Source organism: Heterodontus francisci, chromosome 3 (genome assembly GCF_036365525.1).
Source record: "Heterodontus francisci isolate sHetFra1 chromosome 3, sHetFra1.hap1, whole genome shotgun sequence".
Lineage (NCBI taxonomy): Eukaryota > Metazoa > Chordata > Chondrichthyes > Heterodontiformes > Heterodontidae > Heterodontus > Heterodontus francisci.
This window is the reverse complement of record NC_090373.1, coordinates 132,934,711-132,960,996: the sequence shown is the minus strand read 5'-3', so window position 1 is coordinate 132,960,996 and position 26,286 is coordinate 132,934,711. Positions and strand designations below refer to the sequence as shown.

The 26,286-nt window shown below is 43.6% G+C and overlaps 1 protein-coding gene across 11 annotated transcripts in view; it reads left to right on the top strand.

Annotated features, from left to right (window-relative positions):
- Positions 1-26,286, top strand: part of LOC137360749 (fibrocystin-like) — a 604,145-nt gene that overhangs the window by 53,437 nt on the left and 524,422 nt on the right. For 10 of the 11 annotated variants that reach the window (XM_068026018.1, XM_068026015.1, XM_068026019.1 and 7 more), the window contains 3 exons: positions 1,685-1,799; positions 18,090-18,365; positions 21,862-21,951. In XM_068026018.1, coding sequence (XP_067882119.1) covers positions 1,685-1,799; positions 18,090-18,365; positions 21,862-21,951 — 481 coding nt within the window. The remainder of the gene's footprint in view (positions 1-1,684; positions 1,800-18,089; positions 18,366-21,861; positions 21,952-26,286) is intronic. The other variant, XM_068026020.1, reaches the window with a different exon arrangement.

Here is a 26,286-nt window from a genome sequence, read left to right as displayed (position 1 = left end):
TGCATAAAATTCAGCCCAGTGTTTCATGTCTGTGACCTTTCATCAGAACCTGAAACTTTAACACTGTTTCTCTCTCCACAGATGCTGCCAGCCCTGCTGAGTATTTCCAGCACTTTCTGTTTTTATTCCACATTGAAACATCTTGGATTTATTATTGAAAATCAAGCTGACTTTAGGCCCAATTTTGAATCATGTGATTTGTCTTTCCAACTAAAAAGAATTTGTACTGCTGCAGAAACACTATTTTTGCTGTTTTTTTGGCTGCATTTTGTCCTATTCTCTTCATTGTTGGTGTAATCTTAGTGGATAGCGTGCACAAATAGGCACTTTATTTAGCTGTTAATAAAACAATATAGGGCTGAATGTTACCAGCCTCTGGGGACAGGCAGGGAGGCGGGGGGTGAGGTGGTTTGGGCCTGTAAAATACGGAGGGAGGGTGGAGTGTGTTACGAGTTCACAGGACAACAGTCTTGCTTGTACTGCGGCTTTATTAAACTGGCCTTGTGATGGCTACCGGCAGTGAGTGCCTCATGGTCAAGGTCACATGACTATGACAAGCCAGGAGGCACATTAGTACAGTATTGCATTTCTATCCCAAATGGAGTGCCTGTCGTCTTCCCTCCACCATGACATCTCGCCACTGGTGGGGAAGGTGGAGGATGGCTCTCCAGCTGAGAGACCAATCGAGCCACTTAAGTGGCCAATTACTGGCCTCCTCCTGCTGCTGCTGGCATTTTACCAGTAGCAGGTGGGGGCCATCCACCACATAGGGAAACTGCCAGGTAAACACATGGAGGGGGCTGCCCCCGTGGCAATGATGCAGCCTGCCCTCACCACCCCTCCTCCTCAATGACTGGCTCTGGTGCCCCCAGGTACCATTTATCTGGTTGTGATGGCGCCATCCATCTATGGTGTCGTCTTCTTCCAGGTGCAATTCCAGCAGTGGCCACCGCTCCCAGTGGTACTGCTTAACCTGCTAAGCTGCTGGCCCTCCGAATGGCCAGCAGCTCCTTGGGGCAGGCGACCATCCTTAATTGACCACTGCTGGCAAGATGCAGCCCTGGGTCAACTCCAGTTATAAGTAAGTTGTTGTATTTTTTTATTGGATTTCTTTGAATGCAAATCATCCTGTATTCAGTTGAGCTCTATATATGATGATTTGACATATATGCCTGAACAGCCAACATTTCAATAATATCTTCCCCTTATGCCACACCAATGGAACCTTTCAATGTCTAAAACATGTGATCACTCTCAGTGAAGCTGACATTGTCATGTCTATAAGTATTACATTGAGAGCAGTTTAAGATTTTTGTCCATTAGAAAAAAATGATTGAGGGTCTCAAAATTATTTAACTTATGATCATTATCAGCCCATCCTATTTCAGTCGCTTATCTACATGCATGTTTTCCCCAGTTAGGAATACATATGAAGAGGGCTCCTATTTGATATTTTCTAACCCTAAGGCAGTTTGTCAAGAAAGTAATAAGAAGTATTCTGGTATCGAATGAAGTGGGCAGGAATTGAGCTTGACAAAAAATGTTATTGTTAGGTCTGCAGATGGCCAGGTTGCAGATGGTGGACTTTATAATATTTCCCATTTCTAAATAAACTCCATTAAAAAAGTTTGTACAGGAAATGATTATAGCGGAATCTCATAATTTTCGACTGATTCCAATGCAGTGCACGGTTCCGTGGATATTTTGTGGCACCAGATACCAATAACTATACGTTCTGGATCCAGGCAAATGGAAAGGCTACGCTGTACCTCAGCCAGTCAGAAGATCCGACAGAAAAGGTAAAAGAAAGAAAGAAAGACTTGCATTTATATTGCATGTTTCACGACCACCGGACGTCTTAAAGCACTTTACAGCCAATGAAGTACTTTTGAAGAGCAGTCACTGTTATCATGTAGGAAACATGGCAGCCTGCTTGTGTACATGAAACTCCCACAAACAGCAATGTGATAATGACCAGATAACTTATTGTTTGTGATGTTGATTGAGGGATAAATCTTGGCCAGGACACTGGGGAGAACTCCCTTGCTCTTCTTCAAAATAGTGCCATGGGATCTTTTACATTCACATGTGAGGGCAGACGGAGCATTGGTTTAACATCTCATCCAAAAGAAGGTGAGAGTAAATGGACAATTCAAGCTTCATATGTTTGTCCTGAATCCCAATTCCACTTTCAAATCCTGAATATTTAATCTCACCAATTATAGACCATAGCTATTATCTGATAATCTTTTACACAAATTTCAACAGTGCAGAAGCAACATTATGCTTGCTTTTAGCAGCAACACAACATTTTCAGGATGCACCAACATTAAAATGTCTCCCTCATTCATGAAACATCCATTGAAAACAAACAAAACAAAACAATAAGAAAACTATTGGACTTAGCTATCAGCACCAACGCAGGCATTAGATCTGGACAAGACGCGGGCAATCCTAGCAGAGCTGACCCTACCAAGTCCTTCTGACCGACATCTGGGTATTGGTGCCCAAATTGAGAGAACTGTCCCACAGACTACAACAACAACAACTTGTATTTATACAGTACCTTTAACATAGTATAATATCCCAAGTTGCTCCACAGGAGCGTTATCAAACAAAGTTTGACACCGAGCCACATAAGGAGATATTAGGGCCAATTACAAAAAGCTTGGTCAAAGAGGCAGTTTTTAAGGAGTGTCTTAAAGGAGGAAAGAGAGGGAGACAGGTGGAGAGGTTTAGGGAGGGAATTTTAGAGCTTAGGGCCTTGCAACTGAAGGCATGGCTGCCAATGGTGGAGTGATTAAAATTGGGGATGCTCAAGAGACCTGATTAGGAGGAAGCACAGATATCTCAGAGGTTGTAGGGTTGGAGGAGATTACAGAGAGAGGGAGGGGTAAAGTCATGGATAGTGCCATGGGATCTTTTACATCCACCTGGAGAGGGCAGACGGGGCACTGGTTTAACATTTCATCCAAAACAAGGTGAGAGTAAACGGACAGCTCAAGCTTCAAATGTTTGTCCTGAATTTGAAAACAAGGATGAGAATTTTAAAAATGAGGCGTTGCTTAACTGGGAGTCAATGTAGGTCAGTGGGTACAAAAGTGATGGGTGAACGGGACTTGATGCAAGGTCAGACATAGGCAACAAAGTTCTGGACGAGCTCTAATTTACAGCAGAATGTGAGGGGCCAGCCAGCAGCGTGTTGGAATCGTAAAGGCTAGAGGTAACAAATGCATGTTTGAGGGTTTCAGCAGAAGATAGGCTGAGGCGGGGGTGGAGTCCTGCAATTTTACTGAGCTGGAAATAGGTGCGGTCTTGGTGATGGTGTGGATATGTGATTGAAAGCTCATCTTGGGGTCAAATATGACACCAAGGTTGTGAACAGTCTGGTTAAGCCGCAGACAGTTGCCAGGAGAGGAATGGAGTCGGTGGCTAGGAAATGGAGTTTGTGGCAGGGACCGAAGATAATGGCTTTAGTCTTCCCAATATTTAGTTGGAGAAAATTGCTGCTCATCCAGTATTGAATGTCAGACTAATTTAGAGATAATGGAGGGGTTGAGAGAGGTGATGGTGAGCAAGAATGGGTGCCGTGAGAGTACATGTGGAAACCAGCCCTGTATTTTCAGATGATATCGCTGAGGGGCAACATGCAGATGAGAAATATGAGGAGGCCAAGGATAGATCCTTGGGGGACATCAGAGGTAACGGTATAGGAACAGCAAGATTTTCTCTGGTTATGACTGGATAGACTAGTCAAGCAGCCTTACATTGTCATGCACATATACATGCTCAAAATCATATCCATCAGCTAAAGTCCCAAAGTCCTCCATTGTCATCTTGGTCATGGCCTGTCCCACTGACAGGATAGATCCATCAGGCTTGGTTGCACAGTAATATACAGTATCATGAATGTGCTTCCATTGTTAACATTGTTTGAGGATTTGTGTGTAAAAGACTGGAGAATATTTGAGGAAAAGCTGAACTTGTTTTTTTTTAAAAAGGTTCACTGGAAGGACACTTGGGACTTTGTTTAAAAACAAACACTTACTGGAAGTCACATGTCTTAAGCTAAATAAACATAAGGAGCCTTGTTGACTATTGGAGTTGTTTACAGAGAAGTGACATGTCTAGATTTATGGTGGTCAGGAGTTGGTTTCATTTTTTGGATATTGTTTGGAGTTCAGTTGGGGTGTAAGCCTGCTGAGAGAGAGAGAGAGAGAGGCTACCAGCTCATCCTGTTCTACCCTCTTTGAGAAACCCTGAGAATCCAGTGTGAGAATTGGAGAAACTAATGCAGAAGCTTCTGCAAGACTTTCTCTTAACATCTCCTGAACAAACTGTTTTTGAAAAGTTCCCAGTGACAACCACCGGTGTCTAGTGACACCTGTCTACGTGTATCCGGATGCCAGACCAACTGGAACATTCCATATCTTATCCTTTTTTTTCAAGAATTAACTCGTATTTGGCCAAAATAGTTTTTGTTTTTTGTAAAGTTGATCTCTGCATAGAAAGCTTCTTTATTTTTTCTTTAACTGGTGTGTGTGTGCATGTGTGTTGGGTTATTTAGAAGGGAATATAGTTATAACTTCATATTTCAATCCGTCTGTTAATAAGCTTTGCATCTTTATTGAATGAGTCTTGTTTTATAATAAATTAATAATGTTATTTATTAAAGAAACCTGGATGCCAGATTTTTATTCTGATGCTAAAATAGATAAAGTATATAATTGACTGTATCGGAAACTGGATAAAACATTTCAATAAATGTTGTTACCCGTGGAGAAGTGGAACTAGGGAAAGTGCACTCCTCCATCCTCGGTTGTAACTTATAATTGGGTCTCGTCCAGGATAACCCAAAGCCAACGAAGTGCAATTGTAAGTAGGGTAATAATTGAAAAGGGGAAATGAAAAATACCAGGTTGCTTGTATATTAGAGTAAAGCTGACACTACTGGAATGGCTACTTTTGATGTAAGTGTGTTTCTGCAGCAGTCTGGAATAGATTATGATTCTTTAAAGGCATTGTCCATTGATGATCTGTCAAGTGTGTTGGCGCACTTGTAGTTAGAGATTAGACTGTAAAATAGGTGGGCTGAAATTCAGAGATTAGTGGCCCGACAGCTGAAGATTGAAGTGAAAGAGCCAGAGAGATGAGTGGAATTGGAAGAAGAAAAGGTCACACTGGCACAGATTCAGTCGGACAGGAAGAAGTTAGAGCTAGAATTTCAGGACAGAGAAAGGGAGTGAGATAAAGAAAGGAAAAAGAAGAAAGAGAGGAAAGGGCAAGAGAGAAAGAGGAAAAGGAAAAAGAGAGAGCATTTCAAAGGGAGCAAGCAAAGTGGCAGTAGAGAGAAAGAGCAAGAGAAAGAGAAACAGAAAGAGAGGAAAAAGGCAGATTAGAAGGCTGGAAATAGAAAAAAAAAGGATTCCCTTGACCTTGATGAAAATTTGGGTGGGGAAAGACCTGATTCCAACCCAGGAAGCAGTGGAGAGCTAGTTAAATTAGTACAAGCCCTCCCTAAGTTTGAGGAAAGGGAGGTAGAGGCATTTTTCATTTTTTTTGAAAAGCTAGCTAAACAGATGAGATAGCTGACAGAAAACTGGACATTGCTCATGCAAAGCAGGTTGATAGGCAGAGCTCATGAAGTTTATACCATGCTCTCTGAGGAGGCTTCTGCAGATTATGAGTTGTCAAAAAAGGCTAGTCTCGCTGCTTTTGAGTTGGTCCCTGAAGCTTACAGGCAGAAGTTTCAGAACTTCCGGAAACAGCCTGGGAAGACTTACATCGAATTTGAGAGGGTAAAGCAAATTAACTTTTGATCATTGGATTTGGGCACTAAAGGTACAGGCCACGTATGAGACCCTTAGGGAAATAATTCTCCTGGAAGAATTTAAAAATTCACTCCCTCCGTTAGTAAGAACCCACATAGGGAACCAGCAGGTTTCAACAGCCAGACAGGCAGCTGAGATGGCTGATGATTAAGAGCTTGTTTACAAGCCCGAACCCTTTTTCTGTCACCCCCACACACCCGAGAAGGATAGAAGGTGGGAGGGTGAAAGAAAGGCAAGTAGCCAGGGATTAGAAGGGACAGCTGGGAACGTACCAGGATCTCCTCCTCAGGTCAGAAAGGAAGGTACCGGGATCTCCTCCTCAGGTCAGAAAGGAAGGTGCAGAAGGTGGAAGTGAGGTCTGTATGCCTAAGTGTTTCCATTATCACAAGGTGGGACACCTTCATGCAGAATGCTGGAAGTTCAGGAGTAAACCCATGGGACTTATTGAGGTACACAAGGCCAATGCACAGAAAGGGACTCTGACCGAGAGTACAAGAGATCAGGCTGTAGCTCTCACTGCAGCAGTATAAATATCGCTCTGAGTGCAGGGAACGTGAACAAGATACCTGAGAGCTACAGGGAATTCGTGTCAAAAGGAAAAGTAACTCCCTATCTCTCAAGTGAGGCAGGTAAACCTATAGTTATACTTAGGGATACAGGAGCCACCCAAAGTCTTTTGCTGGGGAAAGACATGACTTTTCCACCAGAGAGAGCATTGACTACCAAGGTTTTAGTGAATGTTATTGGCAGGGAGTATATTTCTGTACCTTTGTATCAGGTGCACCTGGAGTGTGACCTAATGTCTGGAATGGTAACAGCAGGAGTTGTCCATAATTTGCCTATAGACGGAGTTGATCTACTCCTGGGGAATTATTTGGCCAGAGAATAGGTAGTAGCTTCTCCAGTAGTCACAGAAAGACCAAGTGAATTCAAGGAGACAGAACAGTTGCAGGAAAAGGTTCCATGAATTTTTTCTTCATGTGTAGTGATCTGAGCAATAGCTAAACAAGTTCTATTGTCGAAGGTCAAATTGGCACCACAGACAGATATTCGGCTATCTGAAACTTTCTTTGGGGATTTGGACAATCCGAAGGAAATGTTCAATAAATATTCTCTGGTCAAGGCTCAGCAAGCCGATCCAGACTTAAATAAAATGGCACAATCGGCTCTAACGGAAGCTAGACTGGGTCTGTGGCAGGTGGTGGGGGAACCAACATGAGGGAAAAACATACTTGACCTTGTCCTCACCAATCTGCCTGCTGCAGGTGCTTCTGTCCATGACTGTATTGGTAGGAGTGACCACCGCACAGTCCTTGTGGAGACGAAGTCCCGCCTTCACATTGAGGATACCGTCCGTCGTGTTGTGTGGCACTATCACTGTGCTAAATGGGATAGATTTCGAACAGATCTAGCAATGCTAAACTGGGCATCCATGAGGCGCTGTGGGCCATCAGCAGCAGCAGAATTGTACTCAACCACAATCTGTAACCTCATGGCCCGGCATATCCCCCACTCTACCATTACCATCAAGCCAGGAGACCAACCCTGGTTCAATGAAGAGTGCAGGAGGGCATGCCAGGAGCAGCACCAGGCGTACCTCAAAATGAGGTGTCAACCTGGTGAAGCTACAACACAGGACTATCTGCGTGCCAAACTGCGTAAGCAGCATGCGATAGACAGAGCTAGGCGATCCCATAACCAACGGATCAGATCGAAGCTCTGCAGTCCTGCCACATCCAACCGTGAATGGTGGTGGACAATTAAACAACTAACTGGAGGAGGTGGCTCCACAAATATTCACATCCTCAATGATGGGGGAGACCAGCACATTAGTGTGAAAGATAAGGCTGAAGCATTTGCAACAATCTTCAGCCAGAAGTGCCGAGTTGATAATCCATCTCGGCCTCCTTCTGAAGTTCCCAGCATCACAGATGCCAGACTTCAGCCAATTCGATTCACTCCGCGTGATATCAAGAAACAACTGAAGGCACTGGATACTGCAAAGGCTATGGGCCCTGACAATATTCCGGCAATAGTATTGAAGACCTGTGCTCCAGAACTTGCCCCACCCCTAGCCAAACTGTTCCAGTACAGCTACAACACTGGCATCTACCCTGCAATGTGGAAATTTGCCCAGGTATGTCCTGTACACAAAAAGCAGGACAAGTCCAACCTGGCCAATTACCGCCCCATCAGCCTACTCTCAATCATCAGTAAAGTGATGGAATGTGTCATCAACAGTGCCATCAAGCGGCACTTGCTTAGCAATAACCTGCTCAGTGATGCTCAGTTTGGGTTCCGCCAGGGCCACTCAGCACCTGACCTCATTACAGCCTTGGTTCAAACATGGACAAAAGAGCTGAACTCAAGAGGTGAGGTGAGAGTGACTGCCCTTGACATCAAGGCAGCATTTGACCGAGTATGGCATCAAGGAGCCCTAGCAAAACTGAGGTCAATGGGAATCAGGGGGAAAACCCTCTGCTGGCTGGAGTCATACCTAGCGCAAAGGAAGATAGTTGTGGTTGTTGGAGGTCAATCATCTGAGCTCCAGGACATCACTGCAGGAGTTCCTTAGGGTAGTGTCCTGGGCCCAACCATCTTCAGCTGCTTCATCAATGACCTTCCTTCAAACATAAGGTCAGAAGTGTGGATGTTTGCTGATGATTGCACAATGTTCAGCACCATTCGTGACTGCTCAGATACTGAAGCAGTCCGTGTAGAAACGCAGCAAGACCTGGACAATATCCAGGCTTGGGTTGATAAGTGGCAAGTAACATTCGCGCCACACAAGTGCCAGGCAATGATCATCTTCAACAAGAGAGAATCTAACCATCTCCCCTTGACATTCAACAGCATTACCATCGCTGAATCCCCCACTATCAACATCCTAGGGGCTAACATTGACCAGAAACTGAACTGGAGTAGCCATATAAATACCGTGGCTACAAGGGCAGGACAGAGGCTAGGAATCCTGCGGCAAGTAACTCACCTCCTGACTCCCCAAAGCCTGTCCACCATCTACAAGGCACAAGTCAGGAGTGTGATGGAATACTCTCTACTTGCCTGGATGGGTGCAGCTCCAACAACACTCAAGAAGCTCGACACCATCCAGGACACAGCAGCCCACTTGATCGGCACCCCATCCACAAACGTTCACTCCCTTCACCACCGACGCACAGTGGCAGCAGTGTGTACCATCTACAAGATGCACTGCAGCAATGCACCAAGGCTCCTCAGACAGCACCTTCCAAACCCGCGACCTCTACCAACTAGAAGGACAAGGGCAGCAAATACATGGGAACACCACCACCTGCAAGTTCCCGTCCAAGTCGCACACCATCCTGACTTGGAACTATATCGCCGTTCCTTCACTGTCGCTGGGTCAAAATCCTGGAACTCCCTTCCTAACAGCATTGTGGGTATACCAACCCCAAATGGACTGCAGCGGTTCAGGAAGGCAGCTCACCACCACCTTCTCAAGGGCAATTAGGGATGGGCAATAAATACGGGCTGGCCAGCTTCGCCCACAGCCCATGAATGAATAAAAAAGAAGTTGACATTTCTACAGGTCCAGGTGAAAGCAGAAATCCAATACATGTTGGAAAACCACTTAATTGAACCGTCAAAGCAGCTGGAGTTTCCCCGTTGTGTTATTGCATAAGCCTGACAGTTCAACGAGCTTTTGCATCGACTACAGAAAGGTTAATGTCGTAACAAAGGCTGACGCCTACCCAATTCCTCGCTTGGAAGACTGTATTGACAGAGTGGGCAGTGCCATGTTTCTTACCAAAATAGATTTGTTAAAGGGATACTGGCAGGTTCCTTTAACGCCCCGAGCTAAAGAAATATCAGCCTTTGGCGCACCAAACAGTCTTTTCCAATGCCAATTGGAAGAACCACTAAGGGAAGCAAGGGCACAAAATGTACTCTGGGTAGGGAACTTCCATGTCCATCACCAAGAGTGGCTCGGTAACACCATTACTGACTGAGCTGGCTGAGTCCTAAAGGACATAGCTGTTGGACTGGGCCTGCGGCAGGTGGTAAGGGAACCAACAAGAGGGAAAAATATACTTGACCTTGTCCTCACCAATCTACCTGTTGCAGGTGCATCTGTCCATGATAGTATTGGTAGGAGTGACCACCACACATTCCTTGTGGAGCCGAAGTCCTGGCTTCACACCGAGGGTGCCCACCACCGTGCTAAATGGGATAGATTTGAAACATATCTTGCAACGCAAAACTGGGCATCCATGAGGTGCTGTGGGCCATCAGCAACAGCAGAATTGTATTCAAGCACAATCTGCAACCTCATGGCCCAGCATATCCTGCACTCTACAAATACCATCAAGCCCGGGGACCAAACCTGGTTCAATGAAGAGTGCAGGAGGGCATGCCAGAAGCAACACCAAGCACACCTAAAAATGAGGTGTCAACCTGGTGAAGCTACAACATAGAACTACTTGCATGCCAAACAGCAGAAATAACATGCAATAGATAGGGCAACCAATGGATCAGATCTAAACTTTGCAGTCCTGCCACATCCAGTTGTGAATGGTAGTGGACAATTAAACAACTGACAGGAGGAGGAGGCTCCACAAATATCCCCATCCTCTCTCATCTCCTGCTCCTCCCCAATGAGCTGTCTCCTTCCAGGGCCTCACTCTCCTCAATGTCCATACCTCTCTGGAGGCCCATGTTATGAAGAGCGCAGCAGACCACCACAATGACAGAGACCCTTGAGGACGGTATTGGAGGATGCCACCTGACTGGTCCAGGCACTGGAATTGCATCTTCAGAATCCCAATGGCTTGCTTAATGGTTGGTCTGCTGAGCAGGTGGCATCGATCGTATCACCTTTGATCCTCTGCCTGCGGCTCCCATAAAGGGGTCAGTAGTCTCTCTTCAATGGATTTGCCTTGTCTCCTTGGATTCATCCACGCTGTTTGGGGGATGGAGTGAAGGACCAAGGCAGAGGATGAAGGAGTCATGGCAGCTGCCAAAAAAGTGAGTGCAAACTTAAAGAAATCTCTTATTTTGGTCATGGAGCAGTTGAACTTAGAGGGAGTTCAAGCCCTTACTATTGATGGATTTCACTGGCTAGTCACTGAATGCCTTGATGCCACATGGGCACAAGAGATGATGCCGTGCAGCTGGGGAATCCAGCGATAGAGGCTGAAGCCAATGCCCCCTGTGCCTGTGCAGGCCCATAGAAACATAGAAATATAGACATAGAAAAGTAGGAGCAGGAGTAGGCCATTCGGCCCTTTGGGCCTGCTCCGCCATTCAAAAAAGATCATGGCTGATCATCTAATTCAGTACCCTGTTCCTGCTTTCTCCCCATTTCCATTGATCCCTTTAGCATTAAGAAATATATCTATTTCCTTCTTGAATATATTTAATGACTTGGCCTCCACTGCTTTCTGCAGTAGAGAATTCCACAGGTTCACCACCCTCTGAGTGAAGAAATGTCTCCTCATCTCAGTTTGAAATGGCATACCCCATATCCTGAGACTGTGACCCCTGGTTCTGGACTCCTCAGCCATCGGGAACATCCTCCCTGCGTCTAGCCTGTCAGAATTTTATAGGTTTCTATGAGATCTCCTGTCATTCTTCTCAACTGCAGTGAATATAGGCCTAGTATATCCAATCTCTCCTCATACGTCAATCCTGCCATCCGAGGAATCAGCCTAGTAAATCTTCTTTGCACTCCCTCCATGGCAAGAACATCCTTCCTCAGATAAGGAGACCAAAACTGCACACAATACTCCAGATGCAGTCTCACCAAGGCCCTGTATAACTGCAGTAAGACATCCTTGTTCCTGTACTCTCATCCTCCTGCAATGAACCCCAACATACCATTTGCCTTCCTAACTGTTTGCTGCACCTGAATGCTTGCTTTCAGCGACTGGTGTACAAGGACACCCAGGTCTTGTTGCACCTTCCCCAATCAGATAATAATTCACCTTTCTGTTTTTACAACCAAAGTGGATAAGCTCGCATTTATCCATGTTATACTGCATCTGCCATGCATTTGCCCACTCGCCCAACTTGTCCAAATCACATTGGAGCCTCTTTGCATCCTCCTCACAGCTCATGTTCCCTCTCAGCTTTGTGTTTATTTATTTAGAGATACAGCACTGAAACAGACCCTTTGGCCCACCGAGTCTGTGCCGACCAACAACCACTCATTTATACTAACCCTACAGTAATCCCATATTCCCTACCACCTACCTACACTAGGGGCAATTTACAATGGCCAATTTACCTATCACCTGCAAGTCTTTGGCTGTGGGAGGAAACCAGAGCATCCGGCGAAAACCCACATGATCACAGGGAGAACTTGCAAACTCTGCACAGGCAGTACCCAGAATCGAACCCGGGTCCCTGGAGCTGTGAGGCTGTGGTGCTAACCACTGCGTGTTGTCTGCAAATTTGGAAATATTTCAGTTTCCTCACCCAAGTCATTGTGAATGGCTGGGGCCCAAGCACTGATCCCTGTGGTACCCCACTAGTCACTGCCTGCCACCCGGAAAAAGACCCGTTTATTCCTAATCTCTGTTTCCTGTCTGTCAACCAATTCTCAGTCCATGCCAGTATATTACCCCCAATCCCATGTGCTTTAATTTTGCACACTATCCTCTTATGTGGGACCTTATCAAAAGCTTTCTGAAAATCCAAATACACCACATCCACTGGTTCTCCCTTATCTATTCTACTGGTAACATCCTCAAAAAACTCCAGTCGATTTGTTAAACGTGATTTCCCTTTCGTAAACCCATATTGACTTTATTCAATCCCGTTTATGCTTTCCAGGTGTTCTGCTATCACATCCTTTATAACAGACTCTAGCATTTTGCCCACTACTGATGTAAGGCTAAGTGGTCTGTAATTCCCTGTTTTTTCTCCCTCTTTTTTTAAATAGTGGGGTTACATTTGCCACCCTCCAATCTGTAGGAACTGCTCCAGAGTCTATAGAATTTTGGAAGATGACCATCAATGCATCCATTATTTCCAGGGCCACTTCCTTTAGTGTTCTTGAATGTTGATTATCAGTCCCTGGGGATTTGTCAGCCTTTAACCCCATTAATTTCACTCGCACTATTTTTTTTACTAATACTGATTTCCTTCAGTTCCTCCTTCTCAATAGACCCTTGGTTCCCTAACAGTGCTGGGAGGTTATTTGTGTCCTCCTTTGTGAAGACAGAACCAAAGTATGTGTTTAATTGTTCTGCCATTTCTTTGTTCCCCATTATAATTTATATATAGCTCTTGGGGCAAAAGGGATCAAAGAATATGGGGAGAAAGAGGGAACAGGCTACTGAATTGGAAGATCAGCCATGATCATAATGAATGGCAGAGCAGGCTCAAAGGGCCAAATGGCCTACTCCTGCTCCTATTTTCTATCGTTCTATGTTTCCATAATTTCCCCCGTTTCTGACTGTAAGAGATCTACATTTGTCTTCACTAATCTTTTTCTTTTCACATATTTATAGAAGCTTTTACAGTCAGTTTTTATGTTCCCCGCAAGTTTACTCTCATACTCTATTTGCCCCTGCTTAATCAACCTCTTTGTCCTCCTTTGCTGAATTCTAAACTGCTCCCAATCCTCAGACTTGCTGCTTTTTCTGGCAATTTTATATGCCTCCTCTTTCAATCTAATACTATCCCTAATTTCTTTTGTAAGCCACCTTTCCAGTTTTATTTTTGCGCCATACAGGAAGGCCCATCTGTGTCAAAGTAGGTGTAGGTTTCTGCCCTCCTGAAAATGTCCTGCCTGGTTTCCTGATGAGGTGCTGATTCCAAGATGTCAGCCAAATCCACAACCGATCTCTGGAACAACACAGTTGCATAGAAGTTTAGGCTGACGGAGACCTTGACGGCTGCAGGCAGGGGACTGCCATTGTGCATCAGAGCACACAGGAGTGAGACCATCTGCCTGGATAGGCGCAGGATCCTGTGACACTGGTGCTCTGTCATTTGCAGGTAGCTGACTCTAGGGCTGTGCATCCAATGTTTTGCATAGTGCCTTCTTCCCCTTGCAGCCCCCCACTGTGCTCCTCTGCTCTCCGGCTGTCCAGGAGGCTGCATCTGCTGAAGCTCATCCTGGCTGCTCTGTCCAATGGCAGAGTGGCCTGTTCCCATCTGAACTCTCTCAGATGGGCTTTGTGCGCTCACCAGGCCTTCCCCTGTCAAACCCAACTGCCCAAGTGATGCCAGTGGCCTCACATCCCTCTCTGATTTCTTGCCGCTCAGTACTCAGAAAGGTAAGTCTCACAGCAGTAGAAATGGCTACTGTGTGGCACTTTTGAAGCAGCTGAGCTTTATATTTTGCCTCTACAGTATTTTAATCAGCCCTTACCATAGCCCCCATGACCCCCCAACTCTGTTCACATCTTGAACACCCTGCCATGTTCCCTACATGGCGTCCTCCATGTTCCCAGCCTTTAACAGTTAAACACTGCTGCTGACAAGCCTGTTAATGAGCTCTTCAATGAGCAAAACAAGCAATTAAATCGAAGCATGCGCATGACCTATTCCCTTGCTGCCGGCGACCCTTTAAAAATGGCATCACATTCTGGAGGTGGCGGGTCCCAGGCCCGGAGGAGGCGGGCTCATCGCTGACTTTTGGGTCAGTGGGCAGGGCCTCCCACCCAACGTAAAATTCCGGCCCTTAACTCTGCTTCTCTCTCCACAGATGCTGCCTGACGTGCTGAGTATTTCTCGCATTTTTGGTTTTGTTATAGGTATTCTTTGTCTCTTAATCTGGGTTCAGGAATTCTCGCAATTTGTTATCTTTTGGGTGTCTCTCACACACACACATACATACATACACACACACACACACACACACACACACACACACACACACACACACACACACACATATACACACATAGAGGCTGGCCATTTCTCACTCTGCTAGGATGGCCCAATGCCTGAGTTTCCCTCTATTTAGCTCTCAACTTCTAAGCAAGGCATATCACAACAGGGTTAAAAAAGAAATACATTCAAGCATTATCATACAACAATTGGTTAAAATTCTAATTTACAATTAGTTTATCATAGCATCTAAATTAGTCCCTGTTAATTAGCAAGAAAACCCGAAGTAGGGGCTTCCCAGGATTCAGTAAGATGTTAAATTACTTGGAGATTAAGTTCATTCTCATCCTCGCAGGAAGTTACAAAGTAACATGTTCTTATGAACATAAACAGACTAAGTGAGCAGGCAGAACTGTGGCAGATAGAGTTCAATGTTGGGAAGCATGAGCTTATTCATATTGGGTCTGGGAAAGACAAATTGGAATTTGTTTTTAATGGTGAGAGACTAAGAGCTGTAGACGAACAAAGGTATATAAATCACTAAAGGCTACTGCACAGGTACAAGAAGTAATCAAAAATGCTAATGCAATATTTGCTTTTATCTCAAGAGTGCTACAATTCAAAAATAAGGAAGTGATTCTTCAGTTGTACAGAACTTCAGAATACACCTGGAGTACTGTGTTTGGGCACCAAATCTCAGGAAATAAATATTCGCCTTGGAAGGCGTACAATGAAGATTTGCTAGAATAATAAAAAGGCTTAAAGGGTTAAGTTATGAAGAGAAGTTGCTTCAACTTGCTTTTTATTCCCTTGAGTTTAGAAGGTTGACAGGTGACCTAATCAAGATGCTTTAAATGGAAAAAGATTTGATTGGGCAGCTACGGAGAAACTATTTCCTCTGATGGTGGAATCCAGAACAAGAGGACATAATCTTAAAATTAGAACTAGGCCATTTAGGAATGAAATAAGAGCATTTTTCCACACAAAGGATGCTGAAAATAGATTTTTGTTGGATAACATTATCAAGGCATATGGAGCAAAGGTGGATGAATGGGGTTGAGGTCCACGATCCTGTTGAAAGGCGGAATAGGCTTGAGGGCCTACTCTTGTTCCTACGTTCCTTCAGGAGTTGTCAATCCAAAATTATTATTCAGCTCATCTTCAATACTTCAATGTTATTCAGTGAAGTTTAGATTTTTTCACTTGGCATTTACCATCATTATAGTTGTAAAACCCATGGGACAAAAAGTACAGGTCATTCTGTAAGAGGTGTGCCAAATTTTGATAATTTGAAGTCGAAAACTTCAGGTTAGTTTGCATTCACTTTATTCACTTTGTGCACTTTTTGTTCAGATATACCGCCCCTTTAAATTAATGAAATTCTGTGCACAGAAGAGCTTTTTTTTATGTTGACTCTAAGTTGCTGCTTTATTTTCTAGATGTGGTTATAGTAATGAGAGTTGATAATGGGCTGCACCGAGAAATGGAAAATGAGTGATAGTGGTCACAGAATCATCCAATTAGATCCCATCTTCATTATTCTGCTAAGGATTGAAATCCGAACAGCAACTGGGAAGATTTATTTTTCTTAGGATTCTTAACGACTTTCAGAGAGGAAAGACACACATGTCAAACTAAACCAAAACAGCAAAAGCTTCAAAAAGGCAATGCAGCATCAAAACTGTCAACAACTCAAAAACAGCCCTGAAAATAGGCCTGCAAACCTAATGTAGTTACAGAGAAAGTTCAATGGGACACATCCTTCTTGTAACCTGAGCTGCAGATATATTCCACATCCAACCAGTTGTATTGCCTGAAAACAATACATAGAAGTGTGTTTTCTAATAGTAACGTGTCTATGAATATCTGGAGTGGGATAGGAGTATTGAAAGCATGGGATATGTTTTCTGGTGGGGGTAGGGAAGGGCATCTGTTGCTGCACTCCCCTAGAAAATGTTCATTTTGATATCTAGAGATTTAAAGTTAACATTGTTGCACTCATTTTATGGTCTTAAAATGGGCACAGAAATAACCAATTTAGCAGAGCAGACGAGGGCCACAGGCGATATGCATGGGTATTTCAGCCATTGCTAAGCTGGTTGGGGCCTTTTTTAAAGTGGCCCAGGCTACCGCCTGAAATGAAGGCAGGCCTAATATCAATATTAAAATGAAGCATCTGCATTCATTTCAGACCTGGTTTTATAAATTGTTTTGCCCTAGTTGGAGCTTGCACATCACAAGGCCTGTTTGGCATTTCAGGGACTTCAGAAGCCTAACCTACAGGCCTTAAAGTGACCACCAGAGGCCAGTCAAAAACTGCCCCAAAAAATCTGAAACTTCTTGTAATTTGTATAGTCGGAGGAAGCAGGAGTGCTTCTCCTGGCTCCAGTGCTTCTCCTGCTGTCGGCCCACCCTTGCCCTCACCCCTGTCCTAATTGCCTCCCTCCGCCCCTCCAGACCTCTGCGTGGAGTGAACTTGGGAAGCCTGACAGATGAGCTGCATCGGGCCACGTGATTGACATCTACAACTTGCCTGATTTACTCTGCTAAGGTTCAAGGTTGACTTTATTGAGCCATTCTGTTTCATTGCACCGACAGAATGATGTCCAGTTCGGTTTTAGACCCCTTTGTTTAGCGCGCTTTACGGCATTTTGGAGCCTACTGATTTTATTGCAGTAGAATTTAAGTTTTTTAAACATGAAAATAAAATAGTCGTACAGACTCTGAAATGCTGTGTCACGGGAATGAAACAGCATCATTTTCTAAGATGAACTTTGTTTGGAATATTCTATTTTAATCCATATTTTAAACAAAAATCAATATGGAGGCAGAGCACAGATAACTGGTGAAACACAGCAAGCAAAACAATCTGTAGCAATAAATAAATTTAAAAGGAATAAGGATGTCATAGTCAGTGTTGCATAGGTGCAAACCTTCCAATTCACATCATATGTTGTCTATTCTTGTTCACCTTACCTAATCTAGACATGTAAACTTTACTGTAATTGCAAAGCAGATACACAAGCACAATGATCAGTCTGTCTGTGCTGCCAGTGCAAACAGAGTGAATCATTCCCTCTTCACTTGACTTTCTCCCTGGCCTCAACGTTACGAATCCTGTCTTATGATCCCACAATTTAGGAGGAATGGGAGCAAGAGATGTTATAACCTATTACATAGATGCAAATATCTTTAAATACTGCTGTTTGAATATTAAACTTTCTTATCAAAAATAATGCATCCACATTATTAATATATCTTATGCACAAAGCAAACCAAATCAAATGAGTGGCAGTTAGCAATAAAACAAAAACTGCTATTATTTTTGATTTGAAGAAGAATTCCCATAGCTTTGAAAAAGTAAGCTTCTCTGGGTTAATAATCTGAAAATTGTGCCACCCTCACAACATGGATCAGTGTTGGTATTTTTCTTTGAAGGTGAAGATTGCCTCGATCCCAAGTGCTATCTCCAAGTGGGAAGATAAGTGGGAATGCAACTGGGATGAAGAGTGGCAGCAGAAATCGAAGAAAGTTCAACTAAGCGGAGGAAGGAAATACTATTTGGAAGCAATATATCATGGAAAGACCCTTAGCTCAGAAATGAAAGTTGGCATACAGCTGCATAATACGTGGTTAAATCCAGAGGTTGTAAACACATACTACAGGGAAAGACAGGAGATTCGAGTCAGAGTGGACTGGCTTCCAGAAATACAGGTAAATTGCTGTGCATTTCATGATACTGTATTTGACAGACTATGCAATAGCTCTTATTTTGATTGCATCCACAGGGATAGACAGCAGCTGAAAGGTTGGCCAATGTATTCATCTATGTATTCTTTAAGTACCTCTTCTGAGAGTTGAAGCAAGATAATATTGTCCTAAAATTTACATAAGTGGCAGAAATGGTATTGTACACCTCAAGGCAAAATATGAGCATGTACAGCTTGAAAATAATATCCAGTAAGTAGATGACAAATTAGGCAAATGCAAAGCAGTTACTCTTGGCAATAGAGTTTCTGCCCCCTAGCATTGTTAAGTGTAACTGGTTATGCAAAAACGTTAATGTAAGCACAGTTATGATATTTGGGGATTTTACACAATGAAGCAGAATTAAGTTTGCAAAGGTTTGGATTTGACATGGGCTAAGCAAACTGCTTTATATCTTCGGCAGGGTATAACATCATGCCCAGTTAATGGTCTCAAAGAATAAAAAATTATTTTAATTAAAATAGCAGAGATGGAGCAGCTGAATGAAATCTTAGAAACAGGCCTGCATTGAGGCCTGCAGATGACTTAGGTCAGGATACTTCAGACATTTTCCATGATACATCCTGTTTTTTTTGAAAAGAGGAGGATTAAAAAAAATATGGTAAATAATGTATTTTCTGCCATTTCCCTAGCTCCTTCAATTTGCACGGTGCAACTGATAGGGCAAGATGCTGTAGGCCATGTTGGGAAAATGAACTTAGCCCAAAATCTTTGTTTGTGACAGACCATAAATCAACATAAAGTTTATATATGTATACATATGAAAATTAGAAAATAGATGGGAATAGGTAAGTTTTTCTTATTCATTTCATGGGATGTGGGCATCGTTGCCCATCCCTAATTGCCCTTCAGCAGGTGGTGATGAGGTGCCTTCTTGACCTGCCACAGTGTATTTGGTATAGGTACACCTGCAGTACTATTTGGGAGGGGGTTCCAGGATTTTGATCCAGCGACAGTGAAGGAACGGCGATATAGTTCCAAGTCAGGATGGTGTGTGGCTTGGAGGGGAACTTGCAGGTGGTGGTGTTCCCATGCGTATGCTACCCTTGTCCTTCTAGGTGGTTGAGGTCGCAGGTTTGGAAGGTGTTGTCGAAGGAAGAGTGGTGAGTTGCTGCAGTGCATCTTATAATGGTACACGCTGCTGCCACTGTGCGCCAGTGTGGAGGGAGTGAATGTTGAAGGTGCTGGATGGTGTGCCAATCAAGCGGGCTGCTTTGCCCTGGATGGTGTTGAGATTCTTGAGTGTTGTTGGAGCTGCACCCATCCAGGCAAGTAGAGAGTATTCCATCACTTGTGCCTTGTAGATGATGAACAGGTTTGGAGGAGTCAGGAAGTGGGTTATTCGCTGCAGAATTCCCAGCCTCTGACCTGCTCTTGTAGCTCCAGTTCAGTTTCTGGTCAATGGTAACCCCAGGATGTTGATAGTGGGGGATCCAGTGATGGTAATGCTTGAATGTCAAGGGGAGATGGTTGGATTCTCTCTTGTTGGAGATCATCATTGCCCAGCACTTGTGTGGCACAAATGTTACTTGCAAATTATCAGCCCAAGCCTGAATGTTGTCTAGGCCTTGCTGCATATGGACACAGACTGCTTCAGTATCTGAGGAATTGAGAATGGTACTGAACATTGTGCAATCATCAGAGAACATCCCCACTTCTGACCTTATGATGGAACATGGTCATTGATGAAGCAGCTGAAGATGGTTAGGCCTACGATACTACCCTGAGGAACTCCTGCAGCGATGTCCTGGGGCCGATATGTTTGGCCTCCAACAACCACAACCATCTTCCTTTGTGCTAGATATGACTCCAACCAGTGGAGAGTTTTCCCCCAATTCTCATTGGCTTCAATTTGGCTAGAGCTGTTTGGTGCCACACTCAGTAAAATGCGGCCTTGATATCAAGGGCAATCACTCTCACCTCACCTCTTGAGTTCAGCTCTTCTGTCCATGTTTGGACCAAGGCTGTAATGATGTTAGGAGCCAAACGGCCTTGGCAGAACCCAAACTGAGCATCAGTGAGCAGGTTGTTGCTGTTTACGTGGTGCTTGATAGCACTGTCGATGACACCTTCCATCACTTTGCTGATGATTGACGGTAGACTGATAAGATGGTAATTGCCAGATTGGATTTGTCCTGCTTTTTGTGTACAGGACATAGCTGGGCAATTTTCCACATTTCCGGGTAGATGCCAGTGTTGTAGCTGTATTAGAACAGCTTGGGTAGGGGTGCGTCTAGTTCTGCAGTACTAGAGCCGGGCCGTTGTCAGGACCCATAGTCTTTGCAGTATTCCTTTAGCCATTTCTTGATATCACGTGGAGTGAATCGAAATGGCTGAAGACTGGCATCTGTGATGCTGAGGACCTCAGGAGGAGGCCGAGATGGATCATATTGGTTGAATAGCTCATTAATCCTTATGGTATAGGATCACATTTTGAAGAATGACCTTCTGAGTGAAGTGATGGAGAGCTGTTGAAAGGCAGTCAGGACAACTCTAGTTGGCCTTTGAGCCAGCAAGTTTAAGAGAAGTGAGAAAATTAATTTTTTTTCTTCCAACTAAATATTGGGAAGAACAAAACCATTGCCTTCAGTCCCCACTATAAACTCTGTTCCCTGGCTACCAATTTGTTCCTCACCCTAACAACTGCAACATTAGTGTCACATTAGACCCCAAGATGAGCTTCTGACCAATAACTGTGCCATCACTAAGGCTGCCTATTTCCACATCTGTAATAGCTCGTCTACTGCTCAAACCTTCATCCATGCCTTTGTTACCTCTAGACTTGACTATTCAAATACAATCCTGACCAGCTTTCCACATTCTATCCACTGCAAATTTGACGTCATCCAAAACTCTACTGCCTGTGTCCTAACTCACATCAAGTCTCGCTCATCCATCGCGTTGTGCTTGCTAACCTACATTGGCTCCCAGTTAAGCAAAGCCTCCACTTTGAAATCCTCAACCTTGTTTTTAGATCCCTCCATTGCCTTGCCCCTCCCTATCTATGTAATCTCCTTCAGCCTTACCACCTTCTGAGTTATCTGTGCTCTTCCAATTATGGCCTCATGAGCATCCCTGATTTTAATTGCTCCACCATTGGTGACTATGCCTAGGCTCCAAGCTTTGGAATTCCCTTCCTAAACTTCTCCATCTCTTTTCCTCTCTTTCCTCCTTTAAGATGCTCCTTAAAACCTACTTCTTTGACCAAACTTTTGGTCATTTGCCCCAAAATCTCCTTATGTGCTTTGGTGTTAAATTTTGTCTGATAATGCTCCTGTGAAATACCATAGGACATTTTACTTTGTTAAAAGTGCTATATAAATACAAGGTGCTGTTGTTTTTAGCCCCACCCTTTGATAATAACAGCATAGTCTTGCATTTGTTTTTCTAATTTGAGCCTCAGGAGTGGAAAGGTAACAAGTGTGTGATTTGTGTTTTGCAGAGGCTGAGTGTAACTGGTACAGCATGGATTAGTCTGACTTGGGAAAATGTTTCCAGCGGCTTTATACCAGCCAATGCTACTGCTGCTCAGGTGGGTGCAGTGGAATTAAAGGAACTACAAAATCAGGGCTGCCATTTCTTGCTACTTTTGTACAGTAAATTGGAGGCAGTAATTCCTGAAAGTCACACTAAGTGCAGTAGCTTTTACTTTTTACTACCTTCCAAAGTGGCAAATGAAAAAGCCATGGATGTCCCAAGATTTTCTTTTTAAAAAGTACACGCGACAAATCAAAACCTAAAATGGCTAACTAGTTATGTGCAAGGACAAATTAGACTGAAGCAAAAATATTTCACTGGAGAATAGAGACACATCTCAAAATTAAGGGAAACTAAAGCAGCTAAGTGATTAATGGAGAAGAAGGTAGTTAGGCAATTGCAGTTGAAATGGCAAAAACCTTTTTAGCTACGTTTGGAGTCAAAAGATCAGCAAAGATTATATATGGCCCTAGGACAGATTTGTATGGGCGCCCAAGGTATGACAGTGGTGTCAAATGAATCCTTCACATCACTCTTCACTCCTGTGAATAATGTTCAACTTCCTGCTATGGGTTGCACTGTAGATAAGAAAATTGTAAATATTAAAATAGCTGAGGGTACCATATCAGGAGGAATACGGATCCGTAAAGAGATTGGGCTGTTTGTCCGGATGATATACATCTGATGGGGTTTAAAGAAAAGGGGCATGTGCTATGTTAGCCCCTGACCCATATCTTTGACGGTTGACTAAAGCCTGGGATTGTCCCCTTGGACCTGAAGGATCCTCACATAGCTCCAATTTTTAGAAAGGATGACAAGTCATATCTGGGCGACTATAGACCCATTAGCCTGATGTCAGTAATTGGTAAAATGTGTGAAAGGCCCATAAGAGATGATCACCTGAATAAAGAAGGAGGATAATTTTAGCTTTTGGTGATTGTGGAAAACAGGCTATTGGAAGGGTAGCCCATTATATACCCTGCCTGATTTCCTTTTGTGGCTGGGTGTGGGGCAGAGGCAGGGCATACTTTTTGCTTTGACATTTTGATGCAGTGAAAACAAGCATGCCGGGTTTGGGAAGCTTCATTTAACATTCTTAAGAATTGCTCTTGCTTTCTTCTGGCAACGTAGGCAGTGCAATCAATCACACTGCATAACCAGACTGTGAATGTTGGAACTTTCACCCCACCCCAGCCAACTCCCAGGTGACCCTGGTGTGCAGTGTTGCAAAAATCCAGGTTTTGCCCTCAATTCCAACCAGTCCTGCTACAAAAATGTACTTCCTAGCCCAGCCCCCAGAATTTTCAGAACTCCCTGTTGAAAATATTTCTCTCTATCCTGTTTCATGCACTTTAGGATATGGAATTCCTGAGAGCCTTCTTGAGAGGAAAAAGTTAGATGATACTGCCCAGTCCACTACCATTTAATGCTTAGTAGAATAGACCTGTGAGTTGAAATCATGCTAAGTGAGGTCAGCAGCAAAATCATGATCCTATCTGGGTTAACAAACAAACAAAGGAATTTAATTTGAACATATTAAAACATCGGTACAGCATAATTTCAATGCTTTAGAGTTTACCATCCTAGATGTACAATGTGGTTTAAGTTTAATTAAAGAAACATCTCCTTTTCATGATCTGAGTGATAAATAAAACTCTCATTAATCACCATAATGGGAGCTAGCCTGCACATTATTTGGATGTTTCACTGTAACATGTATACAATTACAATGCAAGCAGTATAACAGGGTGAATTACTATGCCATGGGTATTGATTTAATCACTCATAAGCCTAACTGACATGGATTTTTAATGCATACTGTATATGAAAATATATTAATAAAAATGAGCACAAGGTTAAAATATTCTGCTTGTGAAAAATGGCTTTGAATTTAACAACCCAACTAGTTAAAATCACTCGCATTTATAACATTTACAAATGGTCGATCCTTTAAAAAATGGACTGGTTGATTCATTTTATATTTTGAGACTGAATGTTGACATAGTCATTGAAATGTTGCTGGTCACAAGTCCAGATAATGTGGAATTATTTAATATTTGCTTGGTGAATTAAGATAACACAAAGAAGCCAGGAGTGATGGTTAAACAGTTAGGCACCGATGGATCCAATTAGAGAATTAGTTTTTTCACCTGGTAATTCATACTTTACAAGTGTATAAACACTGGTGGCAGGGAAAGCTATGGAGAGTCTGCGTCAGCTCTGTTCAGCTGAACATGGATAGGTGGATGTACAACGGGTGGATGAATGGTTCAAACGTTGTTTCAGTACCATCCAGCCAGGAAATCAACCCTGGATCAATGAAGAATGGAAGAGAGCATGCCAAGAGCAACCCCAGGCATACCGCAAAATTAGGTGCCAACCTTTTTTTAAAATTATTTTCATGGGATGTGGGTGTCACTGGCAAGGCCAGCATTTGTTGCCCATACCTAATCGCCCTTGACAACTGAGTGGCTTGCTAGGCCATTTCAGGGGCAGTTAAGAGTCAACCACATTGCTGTGGGTCTGGAGTCACATGTAGGCCAGACCAGGTCAGAACAGCAGATTTCCTTCGTTAAAGGACATTAAAAAACCAGATGTGTTTTTGCAACAATCTATGATAGTTTCATGGCACCATTACTGAGAAAAGCTTTCAATTCCAGATTTTTATTAATTAATTGAATTTAAATTCCACCAGCTGCCGTGGTGGGATTTGAAACCATGGCCCCAGACCATTAGCCTAGGCCTCTGGATTATTAGTTCAGTAACATTATCACTATGCCACTGTCTTCTCCAAGCAACAAATCAGGACTACATGCAAGCTAAAAAGTGGAGCAGCATGCTCTAGACAGAGCTAAGCAATCCCACTACCAACGGATCAGATTAAAGCTCTGCAGTCCTTCCACATTCAGTCATGAATGATCGTGGACAATTAAACAACTAACCAGTAGAGGAGGCTCCAAAAAAATCTCCATCCTCAATGATGGCGGAGTCCAGCACACGAGTGCAAAAGACAAGGCTGAAGCATTTGCAACCTCTTCAGTCAGAGGTGCCGAGTGGATGATCCATCTTGGTCTCCTCCTGAGGTCCCCAACATCATAGATGCCAGTCTTCAGACAATTTGATTCATGTGATATCAAGAAATGACTGAAGGCAGAGCATACAGGGGATATGGGCTCTGACAACATCCCAGCTGTTGTAATGAAGACTTGTTCTCCAGAACTAGCTGTGCCATTATCTACAACACAGGCATCTACCTGATAATGTGGAAAATTGTCCAACTATGTTCTGTCCATGAAAGTCAGGACAAATTTAATCCAGCCAATTACTGCTCCATTAGTCTAATCTCAATTATTAGCAAAGTGATGGAAGGTGTCATCAACTATGCTATCAAGCAGCCCTTACATAGCAATAACCTGCTCACTGATGGTCAATTTGGGGTCTGCCAGGGCCACTTGATTCCTGACCTCATTACAGCCTTGATTCAAACATGGACAAAAGAGCTGAATTCCATAGGTGAGGTGAAAACGATTGCCCTTGACAACAGGCCACTTTTGACTGAGCGTAGCATCAAGGAGCCCTAGCCAAATTGAAGCCAATGGGAATCAGGGGGAGAACTCTCCACTGGTTGGAGTCATACCCAACACAAAGGAAAATGGTTGTGATTGTTGGAGGCCAATCATATCAGCCCCATAACATTGCTGCAGGAGTACCTCAGGGTTGTGTCCTAGGCCCAACCATCTTCAGCTGCTCCATCAATGACCTTCCCTACAATATAAAACGTGGGGATGTTCGCTGATGATTGCACAGTGTTCAGTACCATTCACAACTCCTCAGATACTGAAGCAGTCATGCCCATATGCAGCAAGACCTGGACAACATTCAAGCTTGGGCTGATAAGTGGCTAGTGTACACAAGTGCCAAGCAATGATGATCTCCAACAAGAGTGAATATAACCATCTGCCCATGACATTCAATGGGATTACCATCATTGGATCCCCCATCATCAGCATCCTAGTGGTTACCATAGACCAGAAACCTAAATGGAGCAGCCACATAAATACTGTGGCTACAAGAACAGTTCAGAGGCTGGGAATTCTGCAATGAATGACTCACATCCTGACTCCCCAAAGCTTGCCCACCAGCTACAAGCACAAGTCAGGAGTGTGATGGAATATTGTAATGTTCCTAATATAATATGGCCTCAGATATAATATTCACCCAGACTTTCATGGACAAAAGTCAAAACTGCCTTATCACCATGTATAGTATGCACCTAGACTTTTGCAATGGCGCGGTCAAAGTGACCCTTTATTGACAAAAGTAGTGAGTAAACCCGAATAAGCTGAAGGTTTTGATCCCAAAAAAGCATAGAATGCTTTTGCATCTATAT